The 22,667-nt window shown below is 43.3% G+C and overlaps 1 protein-coding gene across 10 annotated transcripts in view; it reads right to left on the reverse strand.

Moving 5' to 3' along the window:
* Window positions 1-1,738: 1,738 nt before the first annotated feature.
* Window positions 1,739-22,667, reverse strand: part of LOC108098665 (polypyrimidine tract-binding protein 1) — a 133,403-nt gene continuing 112,474 nt past the window's right edge. For 8 of the 10 annotated variants that reach the window (XM_017201751.1, XM_017201750.1, XM_017201747.1 and 5 more), the window contains 8 exons: window positions 20,706-21,032; window positions 20,340-20,625; window positions 19,848-20,041; window positions 19,211-19,244; window positions 12,238-12,330; window positions 5,349-5,565; window positions 4,900-4,977; window positions 1,739-4,829 (listed from right to left, as the gene is read on the reverse strand). In XM_017201751.1, coding sequence (XP_017057240.1) covers window positions 4,697-4,829; window positions 4,900-4,977; window positions 5,349-5,565; window positions 12,238-12,330; window positions 19,211-19,244; window positions 19,848-20,041; window positions 20,340-20,625; window positions 20,706-21,032 — 1,362 coding nt within the window. In that variant the 3' untranslated portion in view covers window positions 1,739-4,696. The remainder of the gene's footprint in view (window positions 4,830-4,899; window positions 4,978-5,348; window positions 5,566-12,237; window positions 12,331-19,210; window positions 19,245-19,847; window positions 20,042-20,339; window positions 20,626-20,705; window positions 21,033-22,667) is intronic. The other 2 variants (XM_017201746.1, XM_017201743.1) reach the window with 1 other exon arrangement.

The raw sequence follows: 22,667 nt of genomic DNA on the forward strand, positions 1-22,667 counted from the left end.
AATTCAATTGCATTATGAAAATGTACCTTTAAGTTTAAAAATTAATTAAGAGTCACGTAGCTGCTGTTGGATGTTAATTCATTCTGTTTGACTTTTCATGCGTTGGTTTTGTATTTGGGTTGCTTTCTTCGCAATCGCAATATATTTAAATATTTCAATACACTTTTGTTTAGTTTTCGTTTTTCTTTTTATATACAATACACATAAGAGACTTGTAGTAAAATTTTGTGAGAAAAATCTTGCATTAAGTAAACATCGCCGTTTAGTTTTTCTTTTTTATTTATAGAGTAAAATGATTATTTTGTTGTATTACCGTTAAGTTGCACAATTAGATAGCACAAAAGTTTCAAAGTTTTCTTGCTTGGTGTATACTAAAAGTTTGATTTTAGAAATGTTTGATTGTTTCGCGTGTGTCTTTTCGCAGTTGGATTAGTTAAGCAGTTAAGAGTCGAGGGCAGATTGCTAGGCTTTCTTTCGATTCACACAGTGGTGAAAGTGAGCGGTGACTAATAATATTTTCCATAAAAATTCTTTTTGAAATCTGGGTACCAATAAAACAAATATTTAGCTGGCACTAAGCCAGGTTCCGTCTTTACATTAGTAATACCATCGTAAGGTTTTAATTATTAATATTTAAAACTTGGACCCTATTTAAATTTTGCAATAATGCCTGACCTTTGATAAAACCGCACCAGATATTCACATGTGTTTGTTAGATCAAGAAAATCAAACCCAGCGCTAAGGAAAAATGGCAATGAGTAAGAGAATCGAATCAAACTCGGGTTGAGTTTTATGAGTAGGCGTATTTAATTCACTTCTGCAAGTTGTCTCATTTAATTATGTTTTAACCTTTAATCGTTTTTCTAAAAAGTAGGAACTTCTGCCTGTTGTCAACTTCTATGCTGTACTAAACGCAGCATGCTGTATGCTGTCAAAAACGCAATTAAAATGTTGTGGGAAAAATTCGGTTTAAAAACATCATGTAAAACACATACAGATTTTGCTAACTATAAGTAAAGGTAATGTATTGCGTATCAGTTTTATACGTTTTTCTAAATGTACGAATTAAATAAAAGTTTAAACATAACAACTTTTTGATTTGTGCCTTTTGACCTCGCTAGAAACCACATGCAATATCCGCTTCTAGCGATCTTTTTACCAAAACTGAGTACGAAAACCGAACAACTCCGTTTTATAAACCTAACACAAACTGGTAAACTTTACAAATTAGTGTATGTATTTCCACATGATTATGTCCTATCGCTTGTTTCTTCCAAAACTCCGAAAAAATCCCTATGCTATCGTCTTGACGTCTGCGGTTCATAAGACCTTCGATTTTTTTTTAATTTTTACGGAACTCATAATTTGTGGCGTTCACTGCACCCGTTACCTTTAACAAATCTGTGTGTTTATTTCAAAATAAATGGTCGATAAAAAGTCAAAGTGGGGAATTTGGGCAGCCCAAAGAAAAACTGGGGTTTTAATTAACTACTCAAATGTCAAACTATGCTGATATGTTTCTGTTCATGTTATATAATTTGCGCATGTGGTTTCGTAACTCAAAACTATATCTATTTTTCTTTTCTACTTTGAATTGATTGTAGTTTGTTTGTGTTTAGTTTAAACTCTCTATTGACTCAATCGCCACGATGACTCAATCGCTATTAATCTACGAATTCTCTGCGTTCTCGTCGACACATTTATGTATAGTTACAACTACCATTACATATAGTACATACACATATTAATCTGGTTTCCTTCCAACTGTAAAAGTACCATAAGGTAAGCCTGCGTGGATTTTGCCGCCTCTTGGCACACTTGGCTCACAACATTCGAACATATGTATTTCACGATTAGTCTTCGATTTATAATGTTTCACTTTGCAGTTTGGTAAAATCTCTTCTTGAAATGAATAATGTACAACTTAAAACTGTTGGCTTCTGTTAAACTCCGTTATTAAGCTAAGCAACCCTGGTGTCTTGATTATTTTCATCTGCGGTTCGACCGATCAGAATCTCTTTGAGTTCGGTGTTTTGGATGCTTCCTTGGTTCCCTTCTTATGCAGGCTCTCACTGTGGGGTTGTAATAAATGAATTAGTCGTTAGTGGTTTCTCTACCTGGTAAATTAATACTTTTAAGTGTTCGGTTTTTCAATTATCTGCGTTTACTATTCTGCGCATCCGCTCTTTTACCATCGCCTTCCATAGCTGCACTGCTACTTTTATCTGATTTATCTGATTTTAATGCATATTCGTATAAGGTATTTGTATTTTGTTTTCGGTATTAGTTCTATTAATTCGTATGCTGCTCGGTGTCGTGTTCACTATCAACATTTACACGCCGGAGCGCATTGTATCTATATTATCGTTGGGCTAAATATTTGATTACTCTTTGAACGCTGCACACCAACAAACAGCAAGGACACAGTCCTTAACCTTTTCTGATTGATTAGTTAAAGTGATCGCGGTGAGGATGTGCCATTGCTTACGTTTTACATAGTCTGGGTTGCTTCGGTTGTATGCAGTTGTAGAGTTAAGTTCGCTAAATACTTGTATGAAATTTTGATTTGTCAAGAGTTCTCGTTTGAAATTCTAGCAGTCGTGGGTCTGATATAGAAGAACATCTTATCGCTTTCCCTTGTATCGATGCGCTAACAAAACGTGTATATAGTGTATATATAAGTAGTAGACATAGACATAGAGCATATGTTAGTATCATAAATAAGTTTAAAGATAGTTAGATAGCTAGTTGCAGTAGGTATATGAAACGCTAGAGTTTGCTCAAAAACGTTTGGTAAGCTTTCTGTGATACATGGAATATGTAGGTCGACATTGCCAACTATTTTTCGCGAGCTCGTTTAAATACGATCCTTCAAAAGTGTTTGTTTTTGCCACCATAAACTACATTTCTGTACTGCCTGCACGATTGTTTGCACGATTGTTTGATAACTGTAAATATAGTACTCAATAAATTTTACATTTTGTAATATTTTACTGTTGCTTTTCGTACACGTTTTTGTTTAAATATATTCATTCATTTAATTTATACCAATTTTGTATTGTAATTTACTTGTTGCCTTTGTGTTTGCTTGTTTTAATTTTAAATTACGATCACTGCTACTCTTGCTTACGTCTAAATCCATATCATTAAGTTATAGTTAGTTTATGCTTTCTATTCGTTTTTATCTTTTTGTTTGTTCTCTGCTCCAACGTATATATAATTTCACTTTCTAAATATATATAAACTTTCATATTTGTCTGTATTTGTTTGCATCTATGTGTGTGTCAATGTGTGTGTACTGCGAGTGTGTTAGTGTGGTGTCGGATGTGGGGTTCTTGTAAAATTATCAAAAAATCTTTCAGTTTTGTTGCTAAAACACGAATCTGTCTTTCATTACCATTACGTCTATGATTATATATAATTACCTTCTGTTTTGATTCCATTTTTTTTTGGATTATAATTTTGTAGCTTAAAATTTGTTTAATTTCCTGTTTCATGGTTTGTTGTAGTTCAATACATACTTAAGAATATGTATATTTGATCGTTTGTGTATAATTTGCGCTAGCTTAACAACATTTACATATACATACACACATAAGGTTTACGTACGCGTTGATTTAACTGCCTTTAAAAATTATTATTCTCCCGTAGTTCTAAACAAACGGACGTGAAGGATATATCTTCGCAGTGTCCAAGTTTTCGATTTATTTAGGTTTATTAAATTTAATACATTCTTCTTTAATTTCATTTAACTTTACTTCACATTGCCTCGCTTTATCTTAATGCGCTTAGGACTCGGTGTGCTTTTCGGTACCGTCTCTCTAAATACTTTCATACTCTTAAAGTTTAGCAAAATGAAAACGTTTACGAGCTATCTTTTATGCGATTGTTTCAATTGAAGTTGCACACTTGTAAAAATTAAAGTTAAGTTGCATTCATTTAAAATATAATAACAGCATCATGTACATAATAAAATTTTTCCTTAATTCTTTAAACATAATTTCTCTTTTCAGTTTGTTTCTTCTTGACTTTCCGTCGTTTCTTAAAACCAAAACACAGTACAGTGCACTAAAAATATCTCTAAGTTACGATATTCCTCTTTTTACCTTAAATATACTTTACTCTTACCTTTTTATATATTTTTTTCTTTTCTTTTCATGTGTTTTGTTCTGCAATGCAATTTTTAAAAACTATAGTTTTAAAGTTAAGCTTAACTTACGATGTTGCTGATTGTTTAGTGGGTTGTTTTGTTTGTTTGTGGTTTGCTTTGTTTTGTTGTCTGCGTGCGCTGTTAGTTGAAAATCTTTTTCCCCGTTATATTTACGTTGTGTTTATTTTGAGTTGACTTTTTGTTTATTAATTTAGTAAGATTTTCTGCTTGTTTCCGTCCTCTTCCAACGCAGTGGTTGTGTATAAAACAGAAGCAGTTCCTAGAGTGAGCTGCTCTGACTAAAAATTGTATAGCTCATGCATCGATTGTTGCCGCTGGTTGACCTGTTGAATTGGGTGGGTGGTGCTTCTGGCCTTTTCTGCCTTTTTAGTAGAAGTTCGCGTGCATTCTTCTTGTACTACGGATTATAGTTTGAATCTGTTGCTGCCAATAGACTTGTAGATGTTGCTGCTGGTGCATCTGCATGTAGCTGTAGCCGCCGGAGGCACCCAGTCAGGTTCAGTAAACCTGACTCCTAATCGGATTCTAGATGTTCGACTTGGAGAAGCTCACGCGCAGGTGGTTAGATTCGGACAGCTGGTGGTTGTGCATCTTGATGAGGGCCAGGACGGCCTCCTCCACGGACGACAACTGCAGCAGCGCCATTTTGCGGTCCTTTCTGTGAACACAAACGTGTTTAACTCATGAGTAATGTATTAGTTTAAAAGCTTTAACACCCCCATACTTACGGGAAAAATTTGAATGCTTTGACTTCGAAGCCGTTTGAGGTGAAGGCTTCCTTGATATCATCCTCTGAGCAGGACGAGCTGTGGGCGAGAAGGAGCATGGTATTGGCCAGGTATTAAATAACAGTCATCAATTTAGGAGTGCATGGCTACGAAGCCATGCCCGCTGTGCGGCCGCTTCATTGATAGCGTCTGGCAGTCACCCCGAGGGGCTTTCGGCTCAACTCATAAATTCGCACAGTGAACGGCAGACAACATTCTTCAGTCAACAGCGAGCCCCAACCAGCGGGGAGCTTTGTCATATTCGGCAGACGAGGCTGCCACGCGGGGTGCCTGCTGCTCATAGCGGTAATTGTAATTGCCTTGCCGTGCCGAATCGAATCGAACCGAGCCGTCGCCTCTAAGCCTCCAGGAGCCCCTGCCGACGAGGCAACACCTTGGCGAATACTTACGGAATGTTACTTAAATGCAGTGTCGCCGACGGCGGGTAGATGTTTTGGTAGTTCTTGCTGCCCGGCTTCTTGAAGCGGTGCAGCGGATTCTGCGAGTAGTCACGAGTGAGTCCGGCGTCCGGCTGTCCCTCCTTGGGCAACTGCACGGCCTGGTGTTTGCTGGCCATCACACGTATCGGCTTGCCCCATAAACGTAATTTATCAAGGTGAGACATGGCTGTGAAGCAGAAAGTAAAAAAGTAAAGTAAAAAAAAAGTTTTTTGTGTGTTAGATGACTCTTGAAGGGGACGTGGGGGACGTCGCTGTGTGTCAATAAATATATCTGTGGAAGTACAATTTATATGCTGAGCCACAAGCCATAAAATGGCTGCGCTTCAACTTCACGAAGACACACGGATAAACAAAATACTCGTATTTCGATAATCACTCCACGAACATTTAACAGGAACCGAATGGCGACAAGAAACGTGTGACAAAATATATACTATTTTTAAAGACCATGAGCTAACCTAACCTTAAAGCCAACTTTTGCCTTTCGTTATGACCATTTTTTTCGTCGGTGTAGCCAAAGATAGCGTTCGCCAGCCGTCGAAGTCGAACAAAGTCAGCAATAAGTGCAGGCAAATATTTACATACTGAAATGTAACTGCAACTTTATCAATGTCGTCTGCCTTTGGTGATTTACACAAGATGAAATGCTTGTTTGCCCGTAAAAGTATTACCAAACAAAGTTCGCCATATTCGGGCTGTCTTCTGGTGTATTCCCTTTTGAAAGTTTCCATCGAACTCTGCCTTGTTTCTCATATTCTCGGCAGGCAAAACACCTGCGGCTCACTCAGAATGCATTTGCAACGGAGAGCTGTACTTAAGAACAATTCAATTTCCATTTCCATTCCCATTCCCATTTCGATTACGTTTTATTTAATTTCAGTTTCTGCCAAGTCACCCGACGGCTTAGACCAGGGCCACTGTCCAGGGTAGTCCGAGCTTTTCTTAACTCTCATGTTGTGCATTACATTAATAAATTACATCACATTTTATCACTGCTCCTCTGTTTTATTGTGAAGCAATATGCTTACTCAGCCATTTATTGTTTGCCTAATGGATTAAGTGATTTTCAAAAAACGAAGGGCGCAGGAAAATAATAAATTGTAAAATAAAAGGAGCGCCAGCAGTGACAAAGCCTGCCGCTGCTCATATGGCACAAGCATCCTTTTTTCTGTACTCGTCGTTGTTTATGACAAACACTTGTAATAAAGATTAATGTGCAGGCGAGAAGCTCTCCGGAAAAGGGCACCAACAGGCCTTAACTTGCCGACCACTCTTCAAGGGTGCAGCTGCTCCTGGGCACCTTCTCAAAAAGTATCTTAAACTTTTAATTACGGTTCCGAGATGTTGTGGCTGATGCTGAGGCTGAAGTTGACCAGCACCGGGGGCAGCCACAAATCATTATTAACCAACAACAAGAAAGGAAGCTAGGTTCGGCAACCGTGGCTAATATACCCTTGGAGTCATCATATATGTCGAACAAATAACATAAAGGCTGAACAACATCAAAGCTATGACGATTTTTCTATTAAATATGAAAAAAAATCACAAAATCTTTAAAAAAACTTAGTTTTTTGTCTCTATCCTGGTAAATACTGATATAAATAGAGAATGACATGCACCATGGAATTCGTAATAAAATTCTGAATCGGATGGTATCCTCACCTAAAAATGTTAAAAGTCGGCCATTTTTCGCAAAAAATGACGATCGAATTGAATAGTAGAGCTTCTCTAGTTTCCAAAACTATACTTTGTTTGGCTCTAAGTTGTTTCTTGCCCAAATAACAGACAAATAACCATTAAAAAATGTTTTTTTTTCGGTGAAAACTACGTAAAACTACGCAAAAAAGCCCAGTTTTTTTGGAATATCTCAAGAAGTACTCTTCCAAATGTGGAATGGCATACGTCGTTGAATTCGCAATAAAATTTCCTATCCGATGGCATTCACACCTAAAATTATCGAAATTTGGCCATTTTTCGCAAAAAATGACGATGTAACCCCTTAAGAAAAATGCGAAAATTGGACAAAAATCATTTTTTTGTAATCGTCCAAAAAGTGATTGGGCTCGTTAACAATGGTCATAAGGAGCTCAAAACAGTGTTTGGTTCGGCTGTAAGTCGCTTTTTTTTTATTACAACCGAAAAACAACTAAAAGTGTGGTCTTTTTGACCAAATTTATGAACTAATGTTTGTCCATTTTTCGCAAAAAATGATCATTTTTTCTAATCGACCAAAAAAGGTGATTGGGTTTGTAAACTATGACTAATGTTTGTCCATTTTTCGCAAAAAATGATCATTTTTTCTAATCGACCAAAAAAGGTGATTGGGTTTGTAAACTATGGCCTTGCTGTAAGTCACTATTTGGCCTTACTACCACCGAAAAACCACTAGAAATATAGTGTTTTCTACCAAAATTGTTAACTAATCACTTCCAAGTTGGGTTTTATCAAATAACTAAACGATCAAATAGATTGGTGGGCTTCTCTGTTTTCCAATCTATACTTTATTCGGTTGTAAGTCGTATCGTGCCCAAACAACAAACAAAAATCCTTTAAATATGGAAAAAATTGCATTAATCATAAACAAAAATTGGCAAAAAAAATCATTTTTATAATCGTCAAAAAAGTTATAGGGCTCGGTAACTTTAACAATGTTTGATTTAGTACTTGTCCGATTTGAATAAAATTTAATTAAAAATTCGATAATAGTTAGAGAACATCATCTGGAAGAAATCAAGAATCAAGAAAAGACTAGCTTACATAGAAACAGACAGACGGTCGGACGGATAGACAAAGACTTATTTCGATTCAGATCGTGATGCTGATGAAGAGTATATATACTTTATGGGGCTTTACCCTCTGCAAGGGTAAACAAAAAAAATTCAGCTAGAAACTGGGAATGGGGAGTCCGAAAAATAAGGCAAAAGACTCGGCGTTGAGGCTTCGGGGTCTACCCTTGTTTTATGCATGGAGTTCTGGGCTTAGGACTTTTAAGCACCATACACTTGGGACCAACCCCACTCAGGAACGTTACTCGAGAAGCAGAAAGAGCAGAGTATGGGGCGTGTGTGGCGCAGGTGAGCCCGCAACCGGAACTGGGAACTGGAAATGGGAATGGGTTTAATACCCCACCTGACAAACTCAAAGTTAGTTGTAACTTTCATGATTTGAACGATTAATGTCCAGCAATTTCTTGACTATGATCTACGGCCGCACAGGCCAGACACTTTATTATCTCTGGCTCGTAAACTATGCAAAACATCCTCTGCCCGGCCTTTTCCCAGCTCCGTAATTAATAGTGGCCCACAAAGGGCCGGGCGCCAAGTCGTTCAAACAGTCACTTAGCACTGTCAAGCCAAGTCGCAGGAAACTTTCTCCGAATAGGGAGACTATACATATACATTTCCTAGTACACGCACACATGGCGTATGCGTAATCGACCATTATACGAATGCCAAGAGTAAGTGTGAGTTTGTTTGTTTTTATAGCAAATGTCTTTATGCGCTCGCCTATGCAAAATATTTTGTTCTAATTTGTACGGCAAAAAGGAAATTTATTTGCTAGCAAAAGGGGGAAGCCTTCGGTCCGCAGCTGGGCGTGCGCCAATAAATTTGGCTGTTGCGCAAAACCTAATTCCGACCAACCCCCAACCCCCAACACAGCACTCCTCTTCCCCTGGTTGCCGCCCAACAGACAACGAGAGCTCCATTATTCCCCTCCCCGGCAGCCTATCGCCTCAAACTGCCCAACAAGTGGACTGGAGTCGGTTGGTGGGCAGCTTATTGTTTTTTGATTGTGTGTTTTTCTCCACTTCCCTGCCCTTCTGCCGCCTGATTTTCGTCACAGTAGTCGGACCGAGTTGTTGGGTGTCTGTCCTTTTCGATTTTCATCGCCCCTTCCCCGGCAAATTCCTTCCTATTTCTGTTGACTTTCCTTGCGAAAGTTTTTGCGCCTTTACGCTGTAATTCGTATGCTGAGTGTGCAATTGTAGCCGTATTTTGTGTGCGGACCCCGCCATAACGCACACCACCTTACGAGACACTTTCGTATGCATGGGGTGAGTCGGGTGACCCTGGGCAGATGCGGATCCCAGTTCCTGCTGCTCCTGGTGCGGTAATCGTCTTTGTTTGTTGGCGAGAGTTTGGGCAGAGAAACGAATGAATTTGTTAATATTTTATGAGGACATAAGTGCGCACTCCCGCCCCCAAACTCCGCTTCCATTTCAGACATCCTCTTGTTGCCTGCTGTCCAGGTAGTAAATACACTCGAAACAATACACAAAAAATCTGAGATACGTCAAAGCTCACAATTTTAATTATGAACAGACTATTATTAGTGTTTGAGTGTCTATTTCTGTGATTTTTATTCTGGTACCCTTAAAGCATTTTCTTGAATACGATATTACAGAAACCAGTTTTTCATAGTGTACGTGAGTTGAAACATAGGAAAAGGCAGCAGCGGAAGCGTTTGCCATTTGGTAACCCTTGCGGCACATTAGTAGTCTATATGCTGCCACATGCCCATTAATATTTTCACATGCCCCGGGACCGTTGGTTCGCATTTCTGAGTTTGACGGGGAGTGGAATGGGGCGTGGGGAGCGGAAGGGATGTCGACTTCCTAGTTAGGCACAATAATTTGTTTGTTTGGTCAAACAGTTGACTGGCTTTGGTTTTGCCGGTTCATTTGCGTGAAATTTCCACAATAGTTTTATCAACTGCAGCCGGCGGCGGCATTCTGTGGTCCTCGAAATGCTGTCAATTTTTGGACGAATTCAATTAACACAACATTACGTATACGCCACCGGAACAAACTCGGACAGCTGCTGATGCTGCTGCTGCAGGCAAATGCGTACAAAGGAAAATTACCCCGAATTAAGCCATGCATTTTCAAGAGTTCCTGCTGATTAGCACGCCTTCTTGCTTTCCCCAACTGTCCGATGCTTAAACCCAATTAATTAAGTGGGAGAAACCCAAAGCGGGAATGCTATTGAGTTGTTAGCAAAAGAATGCAAGGTGCACCCCAGGAAAAACTTGGTGGCGAGTGCCGGGAATATGCGTGTTTACATAATTATAATTAAAAAATTAATCGAGTGCAGCACAAAGCATATTTTTCAAAAAAAAAAAAAGTGCTGGTGACAAGCTGGCGAAAATAGTTGGCGGTTGAGTGGCGGTCGAGCGACTGTGACTGCGCACATAACGTATATTTGCGCCCGTGTCTGCTGGGCTGCAATGCACTTATTTTCATTTTATTTAAATCAATAAACCGTTGATGGCATTCATTATGCAGTAGCTTACGCTTTCCAGACGCGCAATTTGCTGGCAATTTCCGCAGCGGTCGTACATTGCATTTATTGAACAGATTAAATTTATTTAAACTCTATCAACAACAGCAGCAGTAGTCGCGACTCGCGCCAGTGACATCGAACCGTGCCGAAAAATATAATTGGTAAATCACATGTGCGAACGATTAACGCCCAGAAGGCTTTCCACCTGATTTTCTTCATCCCTGCTCTCAACGGAGCTAATAGCGGTCCTTACACCGGAAATACTGGGGAAACCCCTAAGCAGTTATGATAGGGGCAATGAAAGAATTGCGAAATATTAACAACATGGTTATCTATAAGCATTTTCCGTAAGGCCACACAGTACACACTTTAAGTTATGCATCCGTATGAGCCAGCAATTTTACTCATAAGGCCTTTGATCTACGCTTAAAGTGCGGATAAATTGGCGTGTGGCAGCAGCCACTGCAGTTTCCTTATGAGCAGCTCAAAGGCAAGGACAACAAGCGAAAATTTTCGCACCGCTGTCCTTTTCAATTAAGCGCCTCCCTGCAGGGGCACAGCACTTTGACAGCTTTTGAGTTATTTTTCCAATGAATAAATAACGCAAATGAAAGACAGAGGCGGACGCACCGCTGAGTGGGAACAATGAATGCTGACCGGAGAGAAATCGGGAGAGGAGAGGGGTCGCTTTGCTGGATAGTTGGCGTGTTAAATGGAATAAAACCAAATCGAAATTGAAAAAGGTGTCGCTGTCAGCGCTGTCAACGCTTCGATCGCCTTGCCACTGCCGGCGCTCCTGTTTTTGTAATAAAGTGGAATTTGGCACGTCGGTTGGTTGCTCTTATCGCGTCGCAATGCGCGACAATTTTCATTTCGTTTAATGCGTGCAGGGGGTCTGATGGAAGAGCGGAAGGGGGCGGGCGGACCCAGATGGGGCAGTCCTTGGCCAGCGGCAAGGCGGACAGCCTGACAATGCCAAAGTGCACACAAATAAATGCAATAAAATGATTGGCATGTCCTGCCTAGGAGTGGGGGCCTTTGTTGCCAGGACGGCGGGGAACTGCATCTCGACCAGGTGTTGCTGCTGTCCAGCCGGGCTGGTAATAAAGCGCTTATAAAATTTCATTTATGCGCACCACCATCCGTTCTCTCGCTCTTCTCCCTGACGCCGTCTCTCTCGCTTAAACAATTTTTATTATTAATACATTTTGTTTGCTGCATTTGCAGCTGCACAACCAACACCAACAGCAATAGCAACAGCAACGGCTACGGTTGCCAAAGGAATGCGCCGTTTGGAATTTCATGTTACCGGAATTTTCATTTAAACAAGCTGCAAATTGCAGTTGCTTTTTTTCGCCCCGGCCCTCAGCTTTCGGATTGAGACTCAGATTTTTCATTACTTTTATTTCGTTGTGTTTCGGTGTGGCTGTGTGTAGTCTAGCAGTTGAGTTGTATGTAGACGTAGTAGGTGGTGGACGTAGTAGGTGGTAGGTGGTGGGTGGTGGGTGGTAGGTCTATGCAAGGGTTAGTAGTAAAAGTGCGTCTGCTTGACTTACCCAAATAAGCTTGCTGGGGCTCTGCCATCTGTATGAGTGCCGAGTCCTTCTTGTTGTACAAAATCTTCACACGTTGCACATCGCCGTATACACCTGCGGATGGGGAGAGAGCAAGAGGAGAACAGTTGAGGATTATGGGCAAATTCTAGGGAGACTTCTGGGTGCACCAGCGTCGGCTTAAATTTCGTGGCACTGCCAGTTAAGTTATAAGAGTGTCGCGACACGAAAGCGAGTGGGGCACCTGAAACTAAAGCACCTCGTAGCTGCTACACCGGGGGAAGTTTCTCGTTAGACTGGGAATGACTGCTTAACACCTACACCTCAAAGGCAAGGGTTGCTTGCTTCCAGTTCTTTAGTTTTCATAGTTGACAAAATAATTGAAGGGAAAGCGATCGCGGACACCTCATTTGCGTAACTACCACAAGACTGGATCAGCACAAAGTATTGAGCTCTTCTGCTCCTTTGCTGCTGGTTGAATCTTCGGACAACTCCAGGCGGTTTATGGCGCCCGCGGCGCAAGTTTTACACCCCACCAAAAAGCCATAACATGAACACAAGATATCCCCTCCATCCCCTTCTCCCTTTTCGTCCGAAACCCAAGCACTTGCATTATTGCTGCGGGCCACGCCGTTAGTATCATGTACGAAACTCATAACTGGCTCAATAAGTTTTCCTGCTATTTTTACGAGCTCCAATTCGAACTGCGGCCCAGCTCCTCCGCTGGCCCAGCCGGCATGGCTTCCTTGGCCGCGTTTCGTTTTAAGGCCACGGATTTTACAGCTGTCAGACAAGGTGTGCCGGTGGGCTGGTGTGCAACTTTTTGGCGGTGGCGGACGCGTTATTGAATTGTATTTTATGGCTTTACTTACGCCGCAAACTATGCAATATAAGGCGAACTGAAACCCACCTGCAGGGCTGCATTAAGAATGGCAGATGACTTTAAGAAGCTGCTGGCTTTTCTGTGGCCAGCGGACTATGCTTTGACAGCTGCTCGTGGGTGACTTATTTTAGTCCTGCTCCCCGAGCTCCACTCCATGTGCAGCCAATCAGCGCAAATTCGAAGCAGGGCGCAAATTGCCATCAAGCATAAAAAATAGTTGCCGGTCGAGTTGTTGGCCAACGGGCAATGGCAATGCCAACGGGCAATGGCAAAGCGACCCCAAAGCAAACAATGTAAAGTGCAGCCCTGCCCAAGACAACAAATCGAATAATGCGCAAAGTAAATTTTCAACTACTTTCAGCCACACATACACCTGCAAAAATAGTACACTCTGGGAAAATTCTCTACTTTAATGCGGGGTACCCAATAAATGGTTTAAATAAAATTTGGATCTTATCAACGTTCGTCAAATAAAAGCCATCTTCCCATCATGAGGTATAAGCCTTTTGACTTCGCAATCCACCTTAGTGTTTATAAGCACCTTTAGGTTTTCTCCCAGTGCGAGAACTTAGAAAGCAATGCCGGCTATAAAAGTGAGGGCCAAGCCAGCTATTTGGAGCGTAGCGAAGCAAGCACTGCGCTAACAAGTTACAAAAGTAGCAATGGAAATGCAGGTAGTAAATAGTGGGGCCCACGAGGAGTTCGCAGGACAGAGCACACAGTTCAACAGTTGGCAGTAAATCCATTTTATACGGACGACTGCCTGCCTGACTGACTGACTGCCTTCGTTCCCAGTTATCCAACGGACTTGACTTATGCCAAACACCGAGCAATTTCGTTTCGTTTTGCCAGAAATTCGGGCCACAACTGCAGGCGAGGGCAGCGGTGGCGACGGCAGCGGCAGACGATCCACATCTGCAGGTATTGGCAGTGGAGCATGCTGGATGCCAGGCATGCCGCTCTCCCCCAGTCGCCAGCCCAGCGTGCAACGGGGCGTATGAGCAGCAGCTGCCGGCTGCCATGCAAAGAGCGACCAGCAGCCTCACTCTTTGTTCCTGCTTTCGACTCTAACTCTGACTCCGACTCCGACTCCGACTCAGACCGACAAACCGACAGACTTGATAATAATTTATTATCGCCTGAATGTACCTCCGGAAGTTTTTCGCTTTTTTGTGGTTTCGCGACACTAACGTATGCAGACAGAGGAGCCGATTCCCCGAGGGCCCATTAGTCGTGAGTTTGAGCGTGTTCTAGATGAAGAATTATGCGGCTGCTGGTAACACAGTGGCCTGGGAGTCTATAAAGTTGAACAGCGTTATAAAACCCGCCTGCTTTCTATCTCTATTATCGCCGGTGTCAAAAGCCAAACGGAAACTGGAATTCAAATCGACGGCTTCCATTTAATCACATTCCCTTGAACGCCTGTCACGCTGCTTTTGGTTGCTAAAGCGATTTGTTGCGATTATGAAATATTCATTGAAATTATTCGAACATTAGATTTAATTTTTCCTGTTTCGGGCACTTTATAAAATTGCATTTCTGCCGCAACATGTAGCGCATATAATTTTATGATATTAATTCGCGCATACGTAGCAACCAAAATCAACTCGCACACAAAGAGGGAAAGCACGCAGCAATACGCCGGATCTCTAAACGCATAAAAATTCAATTAAACACGTTTCGACAATATTTTCGGCAATGATATAAATTTTTATCGCGCCATTACAATTACACAAGCGGATTACACGGCATATGTGCGAGTGTTTGTGTTCCGGCGCTTGTTTCCCAGACGATTTGCAGACTGATTAAGTTTTCTTTTATTGTTATGCAAAGGCAGCTCGGTCCCGGCCCCAAAAGCGGGCAATCGAGTGCCGGGCGGACGGGTTGGGTTGGGTTGGGTTGGAAGCTCGCCTGGGTGGTTTCCGTCCGAGAGAGGTGGGCGAGGTATTGAATGCTTGACAGCCTAAGCGGCATGTGTCAAGTGTCTAAAGAGCATGCCCCAGAGAGCCGGCGGGCCCTTTCGATTGGGTCTTCACCTAGGAGCTGGCTGGCAGAGTTGGCAGAGCGAACAAAGCGCTGTCAAAACTAATAAAATGTCTGACTGGCTGGCCCGAAAGGGTTTTGCCCAACTTTTTCGGGCGCTCATCCTTTTGTTGCGGCGCTTGTTGCTGGGCCTCGACTAGATCAATCCCCGCGTTTGAAGTGCGTTGTTTGTCCCCGGCTCTAACCTGAGCTTGCCACTTTTATTATTTGGTATGCAAACAGCTTTTAGGTGAGCACACTCCGCCTGACTCTTTGAAGTGTTAAATTCGCCACCCAAACGTGCCCCGCAGCGCCCTTAGCCCCACCTAATGTGGAAATCGTTGTTACGTGTCCTTGCGTGTTGCCATTAACATAACAAAAGCAGCCGTTTGCCATTTGCCGGTTGACGTTTGCGATTCGCTTGCCAGTTGCCAGCTACACTGCTCGAAAATAATTTAACTTCCCCCACACAGTCTCTAAAAGATTTGCGCATTTTGAACTGGAAGAATCATAACAACTGCAAGAGGTGTAACCTTCCAATTAAGGCACATGAAAACACTACTTTTATAAAGCAACCCTGATAAGGCATTAGTTTTTGCCTCTGTGTGCTTGTTTGCTGTGCAACTTCTAGCTCCTTCGAGTGTCATTGGCGGTGCTCTGTCTGTCCGCTGTCTGCTTAAGCTACTTGGAAATTCAAAGGATATTACATAAAATTTTAGCCGGCCATTTAGCTGATTGCCCGTCGAGACTTTGGCCGTCAATTACACGCTGGCTGCTCGGGAAGCGGGCAAGTTTATCTAAATCTATTGGCACCTCGATAATAATACGCTTAACGTTCGACTTATCGACATCTCTCCATCTTGACTGTGCAGCGGAGCGTGTGGGTATCCACATTTTCACTTCGTTCTGGCTCTGGGCCTGAGTTTGGGTCTGGGTCTGGGTCCAGCCCTTCGGAGCGCTTAATCAGCAATCTAAGCTTTATTAGCTGTTCAGCCAGCTGCCAACTGGCGCCGAAGCAGGACCTGTAACTTTAGCTGCAGCACTCTGCTAAGCGGTCTGCTGATCGGATTTCCCCGGCTCAGTGGCTCAAAGTTTCCAGTAGGCGGTGGCTCCGCTCCGCCTACCCTGTGGTTACGCTGCACAAATCCGACAGCGAGAACAACGGCAGGGAACAGAAACAATTTTTAAGCAATTAATACTTTCGGCAACGGTTACTGTTTACTTTGAGCGATAAGCCCTGAACTGCTGACAGAATGGATGCAATTTGTAAATATAAATCAAAGGCGGCAGCAGCAGCAGCAGCTCACCGCACCGCACCACACCGCACACCAGGGTTAAGTTCTGGGCAAGCAAGCGGCTTAACTCCCTTTGGCCGACATTCCATGCGGTTGCGTTTGTTTGGCAGAAGTTTATATTTGGGTATTTAAACTCAAATTAAATGCATTTGCATGCAAACAAAGGGGAAGCCTGTGTGTGTGCCCGCAAACAAACCGTTTTGTGTCACCAGAGACAAAAGGGAGAAACAGACTCCTGTTGTCGAGCTGCCAGACGAGCACACAGCAAAAAATTCACCAGAGATTGGATCGCCGGCGGAGGAGGAGAGCGGAGAGGTGGCAGGAGCTATTGTGGCAACAAAATCCATTATGCTGCAATTATGCGCCACACTTGGCAACATGTTCCTAGAACCGGACAAAAACTTGCTCAATCGATGTGTTTTGGTAATTAAATCAAGTACATAATGGAGCAAGCCAAATGGAGAAATGCAGCGCAAGTGAAAAGTCAACTGGGAATCCCATAAAATTATAAAGCACACAGACGGAGCGGGGGAAGTTGGGAAAGCAATTCAAACAGCAAACCCCATTAACTTTACAAAGTTAGTTAAATTCATTTTGCAAACAGACGACAGACTACGAAAAACTAGCAAGGAGACAGGAGACAATCCCCTTTTCCATTCGAGAAACCAACAAACCAACCGACCGGCTAACCGAACCAACGAGCTACGAAAAGTCACAAGTAAATTTTATTTCAATTGTAAGAGCCAGCAAAAACTACACAATGATCATGTCTGTGTGTGGTAGAAAAGGTATATATATATACATATATATACATACCAAGAAACCGGAGAGTGGGAGGTGAAAAAACCACAAAAGCGCACAGAGAGAAATAATAGATTTTGTCACGTTAAACAATTTTAGGAAAATCCATTTAAACTACCAAGCCTACAGGTTGCAAGCTTTGAATAATTTCTCCAGTTATTATGTTGCCATGCACTAAAAGCACTTTCGATTTAATCTTATCTTCATTGAGGTGTGCCCCAAAATCGATAAGAATTAAAGAAACCATCAGCTATTGAAATTGGAATTAATCAATCGAATAAGTAAATAGTAAATAAATACGTATAACAACTAAATTGAATTGATTTAAAGCTTTGCAATTGCAAAAGTCGGCAGACCTTGGCTCGGCTTTCAAGCTCTTCTCGGCCGGACTAAGTACACTTTTTTGCCGGTACACACACGCCGAAGGAGAGCAGCAGGAGCAACAATGGGCGACAGCAACAAGCGCAATGATAACTAAATAAATGGACATTTTTATAGCTATGCACTTCCGCACTCAATCTTTTGTGCAGCGAGTGTGTTAGTGGGTGCTGGAGTGTGTGTGTGCGTGCGCGTGTGTGTGTGTGTGGCAGGATGAGCACATGTTAAAGCGTATGTTTTGTGCATGCATTTTAGCTCTCAGCTCCGAGACGCCCCTCCCCCGTGCACCCTCGGTGCCCAGGGTCCTGGGCCTCAACAATGGAAACCAGCCACGAGCACACTTAATTCATGTAATTTCACACACACACTGCGACGCACACGAAGACAACGGAGGAGCAACAGGATGCACAGGCGGAGAGGTGGCGCTGAATCTGCACCACCTTTCCCGGCTGAGTGCGGTTTCACTTGTTGCCAGTGGCTGTGCTGTGTTTTTAATATATGTATGTTGGTACGAGCGAGCATGCAGGACGTCGAGTGAATTCTCATTTTCATTGTTTTACAATTTGTAAGCAGAACTTATGACAGGATAAATGGCAAAAGGACAAGGCTGGGTGGCCCAAGAACGGTTGGTTTCCATTCCCGCTGCAAGCTGCCTGATGGATCTGCCACTGCTGCTGCATGAAGCTGAAGCTGAAGCCGAAGCTGGCAAAAAGCTATTAGAAAGTCATTTGTTGCCGGCTTTAGCCGGTTTATTCCATTTGGCAATACAATAAATACTGGCACTGGCACCGGAAAAAGTGCACAGCAGCAGCTATCCATTTGAATGGGTTTTATAGCCGGATCGGGTTGCTCTAAACTTGTTTACTTTTCTCGCAGGGACTATTGGCTCTTTCCTCCTCCAGAATATGATCGCTTTGAGGTGGTAGGAGCGTCTAGTTTTACTGCTCTAGGTTGAAGGCTTTATTTTGAATTCCCACACGGCGGGGATGCATTTTATGTGCAGGCTGGCAGACGCCCGATGCATACTCAAATTCAGCAATGGACCTACCGCTTTTTAAGGCTTTTTCAATATTTTAAACACTTTGTGCCGCTTTTTTGTCAGCTATTGCTTTGTTAACCCGGCCCTTCCCAGGGCGCCCACGCCCACACATACTGAGCCATAAATAATTCATGGCACTTTTGGTGATTGCACGTAAATGGCGTAAATGCCAAGGGGAAGCGAGGATAAAACGGAGAACCCGGAGAGCAGCTACGCGGAGTAGGGAAGAATGCGTTCGCCCGCTCGATTCGTTCGGTGTAAATTCAATGAATAATCAAGTAAACTACATATAAATTGTTCAAGGAGTGTTCATTTAGGCTGGGCAAAGCTAGATGCGACAACAGTTGCTTGCGGTTATCGAGGGAGAGACAGAACGGGAGTCAGATAGACAGAGAGATAGAGGTCAACTACGAACTGAGATATGTCCACAGAAGGGTGCACTACGCATCTCTCCAACCGACGATCAACGGTCGCCATCTAGCTTGGCCCGCCCAGCAAATATAGTAAATAAGATCGAAAGAACTGGTACTTATAGGGTAATCGATTGTGCAAACGTACCAAAGAGGGTAAAGAGAGCATCAGGCGTGACCATCTACAGAGAAAAAGAGAAAATAGAGTTTGTCGTCAGTTAGCGATAGTTCAGTTTCAGATGTCTTACAAATAATAAACAACAAAGTAACGTTAAACAGAAGTAAACAAATTGTCTGGAGATAGTGTCAGTGTGTCAGTGTCAGGCTGGGACGCCGGAAAAGAGATGAAGAGGTAGAGGTAGAGGGTAGGGAAGGGAAGGGAAGGAAGGGAAGGGAAGGGAAGGGCTTCTCAGCTCCCCCGCCTGTCGACGGACACACTAGCATTCAAAGTACAAACAAATAATTATTAAAATGTGAAACCCTTTGTGTGAGAGGCGAGATATAAAGCGTTTTTAATGGTTGAAATGTGAAAAACAAGTTCGAAACTGATGGGAAAACACGCGGGTTAATGGAATGCAAACTATTTTTACACTTCGAGTGAGCTTATTATTCTTAAAAAGTCGGTAATGGAATTTGTTACAGTTTCACGGAAATCGTATCGTAGCGTTCTCTTTAACATTGCTTGTCGTTTAAATAAATACCTTATATTTATTAAAGTGCAGAGCTAAAAAAGCTTTTTTCTGCAGTCGGGGAGCCCTTTAACTATAATCTCAAGCGGCACTTACCTCCTCATTTAAATTCGATACGAGCAGAACATTCGAGTAGCCGCGCATGGCGGGGGCAGCGGTCTGCAGGGCGCCACTGTTGGCCAATGAGAACGCGGCCAAGTTGGGCAGGGCGTTGCTGTACCCGCCGGTGAGCGGAGTGCCCAGTCCCAATGCGAATGGCGGCAGGACTCCGGGTGCGCCTAGGCCGTTGACTAAAATAGAACAAAAGGCAGTTAGCAATCTCTCTGTGCCAGGGGTTTCCGATTAGTTGCATGCCACTTAAGCTCTATGCGAATCGATAGCAGGTGAATAGGCAAAAAGGTGTGGAACGAGTAAGATTCTGACATTTCGGACATTTCGGCTAAGAACGGTTTGAAAACTAAAGACATTTTGTAATTGTATAAGTTAATGAAACAGCTTCGAAACAGCTGCTGGTCTGTCGGGTGTTGGGCAACATGTAGCATACGAAAACATAAGGGAAAAATCGGGAAAATGTTCCGTTCGTGTTACCTATTTTATCACCTGTGAGAGAAGGCCGCTGCCGGGCGGCGATCAGTAGCAGATCGTTGGTGTTCATCAGTCCGCCGGCGGTGGGCATGAGGTCCACCCCCGGCTCGCCCGGCGGCAGCGCGGGGTTCGTGAAGTCGCGCGACTTGTCGTTGTTGTACTTCACGTTCAGCGCCGTCAGCTTGCTGTTGTCGATGCGCAGCGTGCAGCAGCCGTTGTAGATGTTCTGCCCGTCCAGGAGCGACTTGGCGTGCTGGGCGGAGCTGGCGTCCGGATACTGGATGAGGGCCTGGAAGGACAGCAGCTCATTAGCCAAAGGCACTAAGCACAATCCAGCACACACCAATTAGCCACAAAACTCGCTCTTACCTGGAATGAGTTGTTCTTGGTGAAGGTGACGATCTTCAGCACCTTGCCGTACCGCTGGAAGATCTGGTGCAGGATGTCCAGCGAGACGGGGTACATCAGCGACTCGACGATCACGCGGAGCACCGTGTTGGGCCCGCCGGCTGAGTTGGTGTTGTTCCCGGCCGCGTTCACGGCACTCGTGTTGTTCTGCAAGATGCCCACGGCGCTGCTGTTGCTGTCGCCGGAGCTGTTGGCGTTGTTGCTGGTCGCGTTGGCGGCGGCGCAGAGGGGCAGAGGCGACCCGCCCGCCGGGGACTGGATGCGGTAGTCGCTCTGGACAACCGAGTTCTGGAACAGAGGAGGGATATGATTCGGAGATGAAGACGTGGAGCCAATGTACTGGAGGGGGTCGGGCGGAGGAAACTTTTATTAGTTAAAGGCGCAAACTTTTGCGCATTAATCAGAGCCACTGACAGTGCGCAAAATTTATGCAGCCCAGCAATTTATTTTGAAGGGAGGGAAATCAGCAAGGGAAAAAAACTGAACTTGAGAGAAACAGCAGTTCTGTCTTCTGTCCAGCTCTATAATAAAATTAATATTTAAATCAATTTTAAGAAATCATTGATTTTGAGCACCAGTATCCCATTTCGAAATCATTCACATTCACAATTAAATGCTCTGGAATTTTACAATTTTCTCTCGTTCACAAGTTGAAACTACGTTCATTTTTTGGGTGAAGGAATATGCAAAGCGTTTGCACGACAGTCCGCCAGTCCTAAACTCAGCGGTATCCTCCGCTATACGAGAGTCGTCCTTGCCAACATAAATCTCAATCAAAATCAATAATATCAAGTATCGTAGTAATAAAAGGAAAGCGGGAGGCGAAGGGCGGCGCGTCTGCCGGTGACGAGGATGCTGGGCGGATGCGAGATACGACTCTTAGTGAGCAGCAAAAACTTCTTGCGTGAAATATACACGTTCTATCGGAAAACAATTTAATGACATTCGGAAGTAAATTTATTCCTATTCGTGCTGAATTTTGATTTCGAAAATCATAACGTAAACACATTCGACCGCCCCTCGCCTCCGATATCCTCTTAGCCCGCCCGTTTGCGACGCGTTTTTTGTGCGTTTGTCAGCAACAGGAGGGATGGGAAAAGTTCGTGGCAATCCTCCCCAGGCGTGCTATTTGTTTCTGCTCTCGCCTAGATAAATTCCTTCCCATCGGAAACAAAGAGAAGGTCGACGTGAGCCCGGTCTTCTTTCTGTGCAGGCAGCCAAAGTTTGTAAAAATAATAAAAATTGATTAGAATTGCCGAGTGCCGAGCTGCGTGGCTAGACAGGGCGTATGTGGGATGTGTCGTGTGGCATGAGGAAGGGCCCCTCATGATGATGCGGCGTCTTCATCTTCGATTGCCATGCTGGCTTCAGATGCCTGTGGGATGCCATCAGTGGCTGCCGCAGAGTTTCCTTTCCATTCCTTTCCTTTCCTTTCCTTTCCGCTTCCCGTAATTTGATACTTTACTTTGCCTGATTATTATGATGACGATGACGTTGATTGTGTAAAAATTGTAATGTAATTGTCGAGAAGCGTTTGCCCATTTATTACTCATCCTTTCCTCCAGTTCAGTTGGCTTGTTTAAACAGCAAACTCGGCTAACCTTAACTAGCAGTCAAGTGGCCAATTGGCGGGATGTTCGATAATTGTGCGTAAGCTATAGAAGCTAACGTTAAAATTTGTAAGGGAAGACCCAGTCGAAATGCATGGATACTGTAGTAATTTAATGCTTGCCCAAATACTCGTCGCGAATGCCTTTGCTGCCATTTCCCCAAGTGTGTTTAAGGCCCTTCAATAATGGGTATTCACAGTTGGAGCGGGCAGCCAAAACCAAATTTTGGGTGCACTTGCACGCATATTAGGCTAAGCCATTCTAATTATCCTGCAGGACACTGGGCGGGTGCAGCGAACGGTATGAGGAAAGT

Source organism: Drosophila ficusphila, unplaced genomic scaffold (assembly GCF_018152265.1).
Source record: "Drosophila ficusphila isolate 14025-0441.05 unplaced genomic scaffold, ASM1815226v1 contig_791, whole genome shotgun sequence".
NCBI lineage: Eukaryota > Metazoa > Arthropoda > Insecta > Diptera > Drosophilidae > Drosophila > Drosophila ficusphila.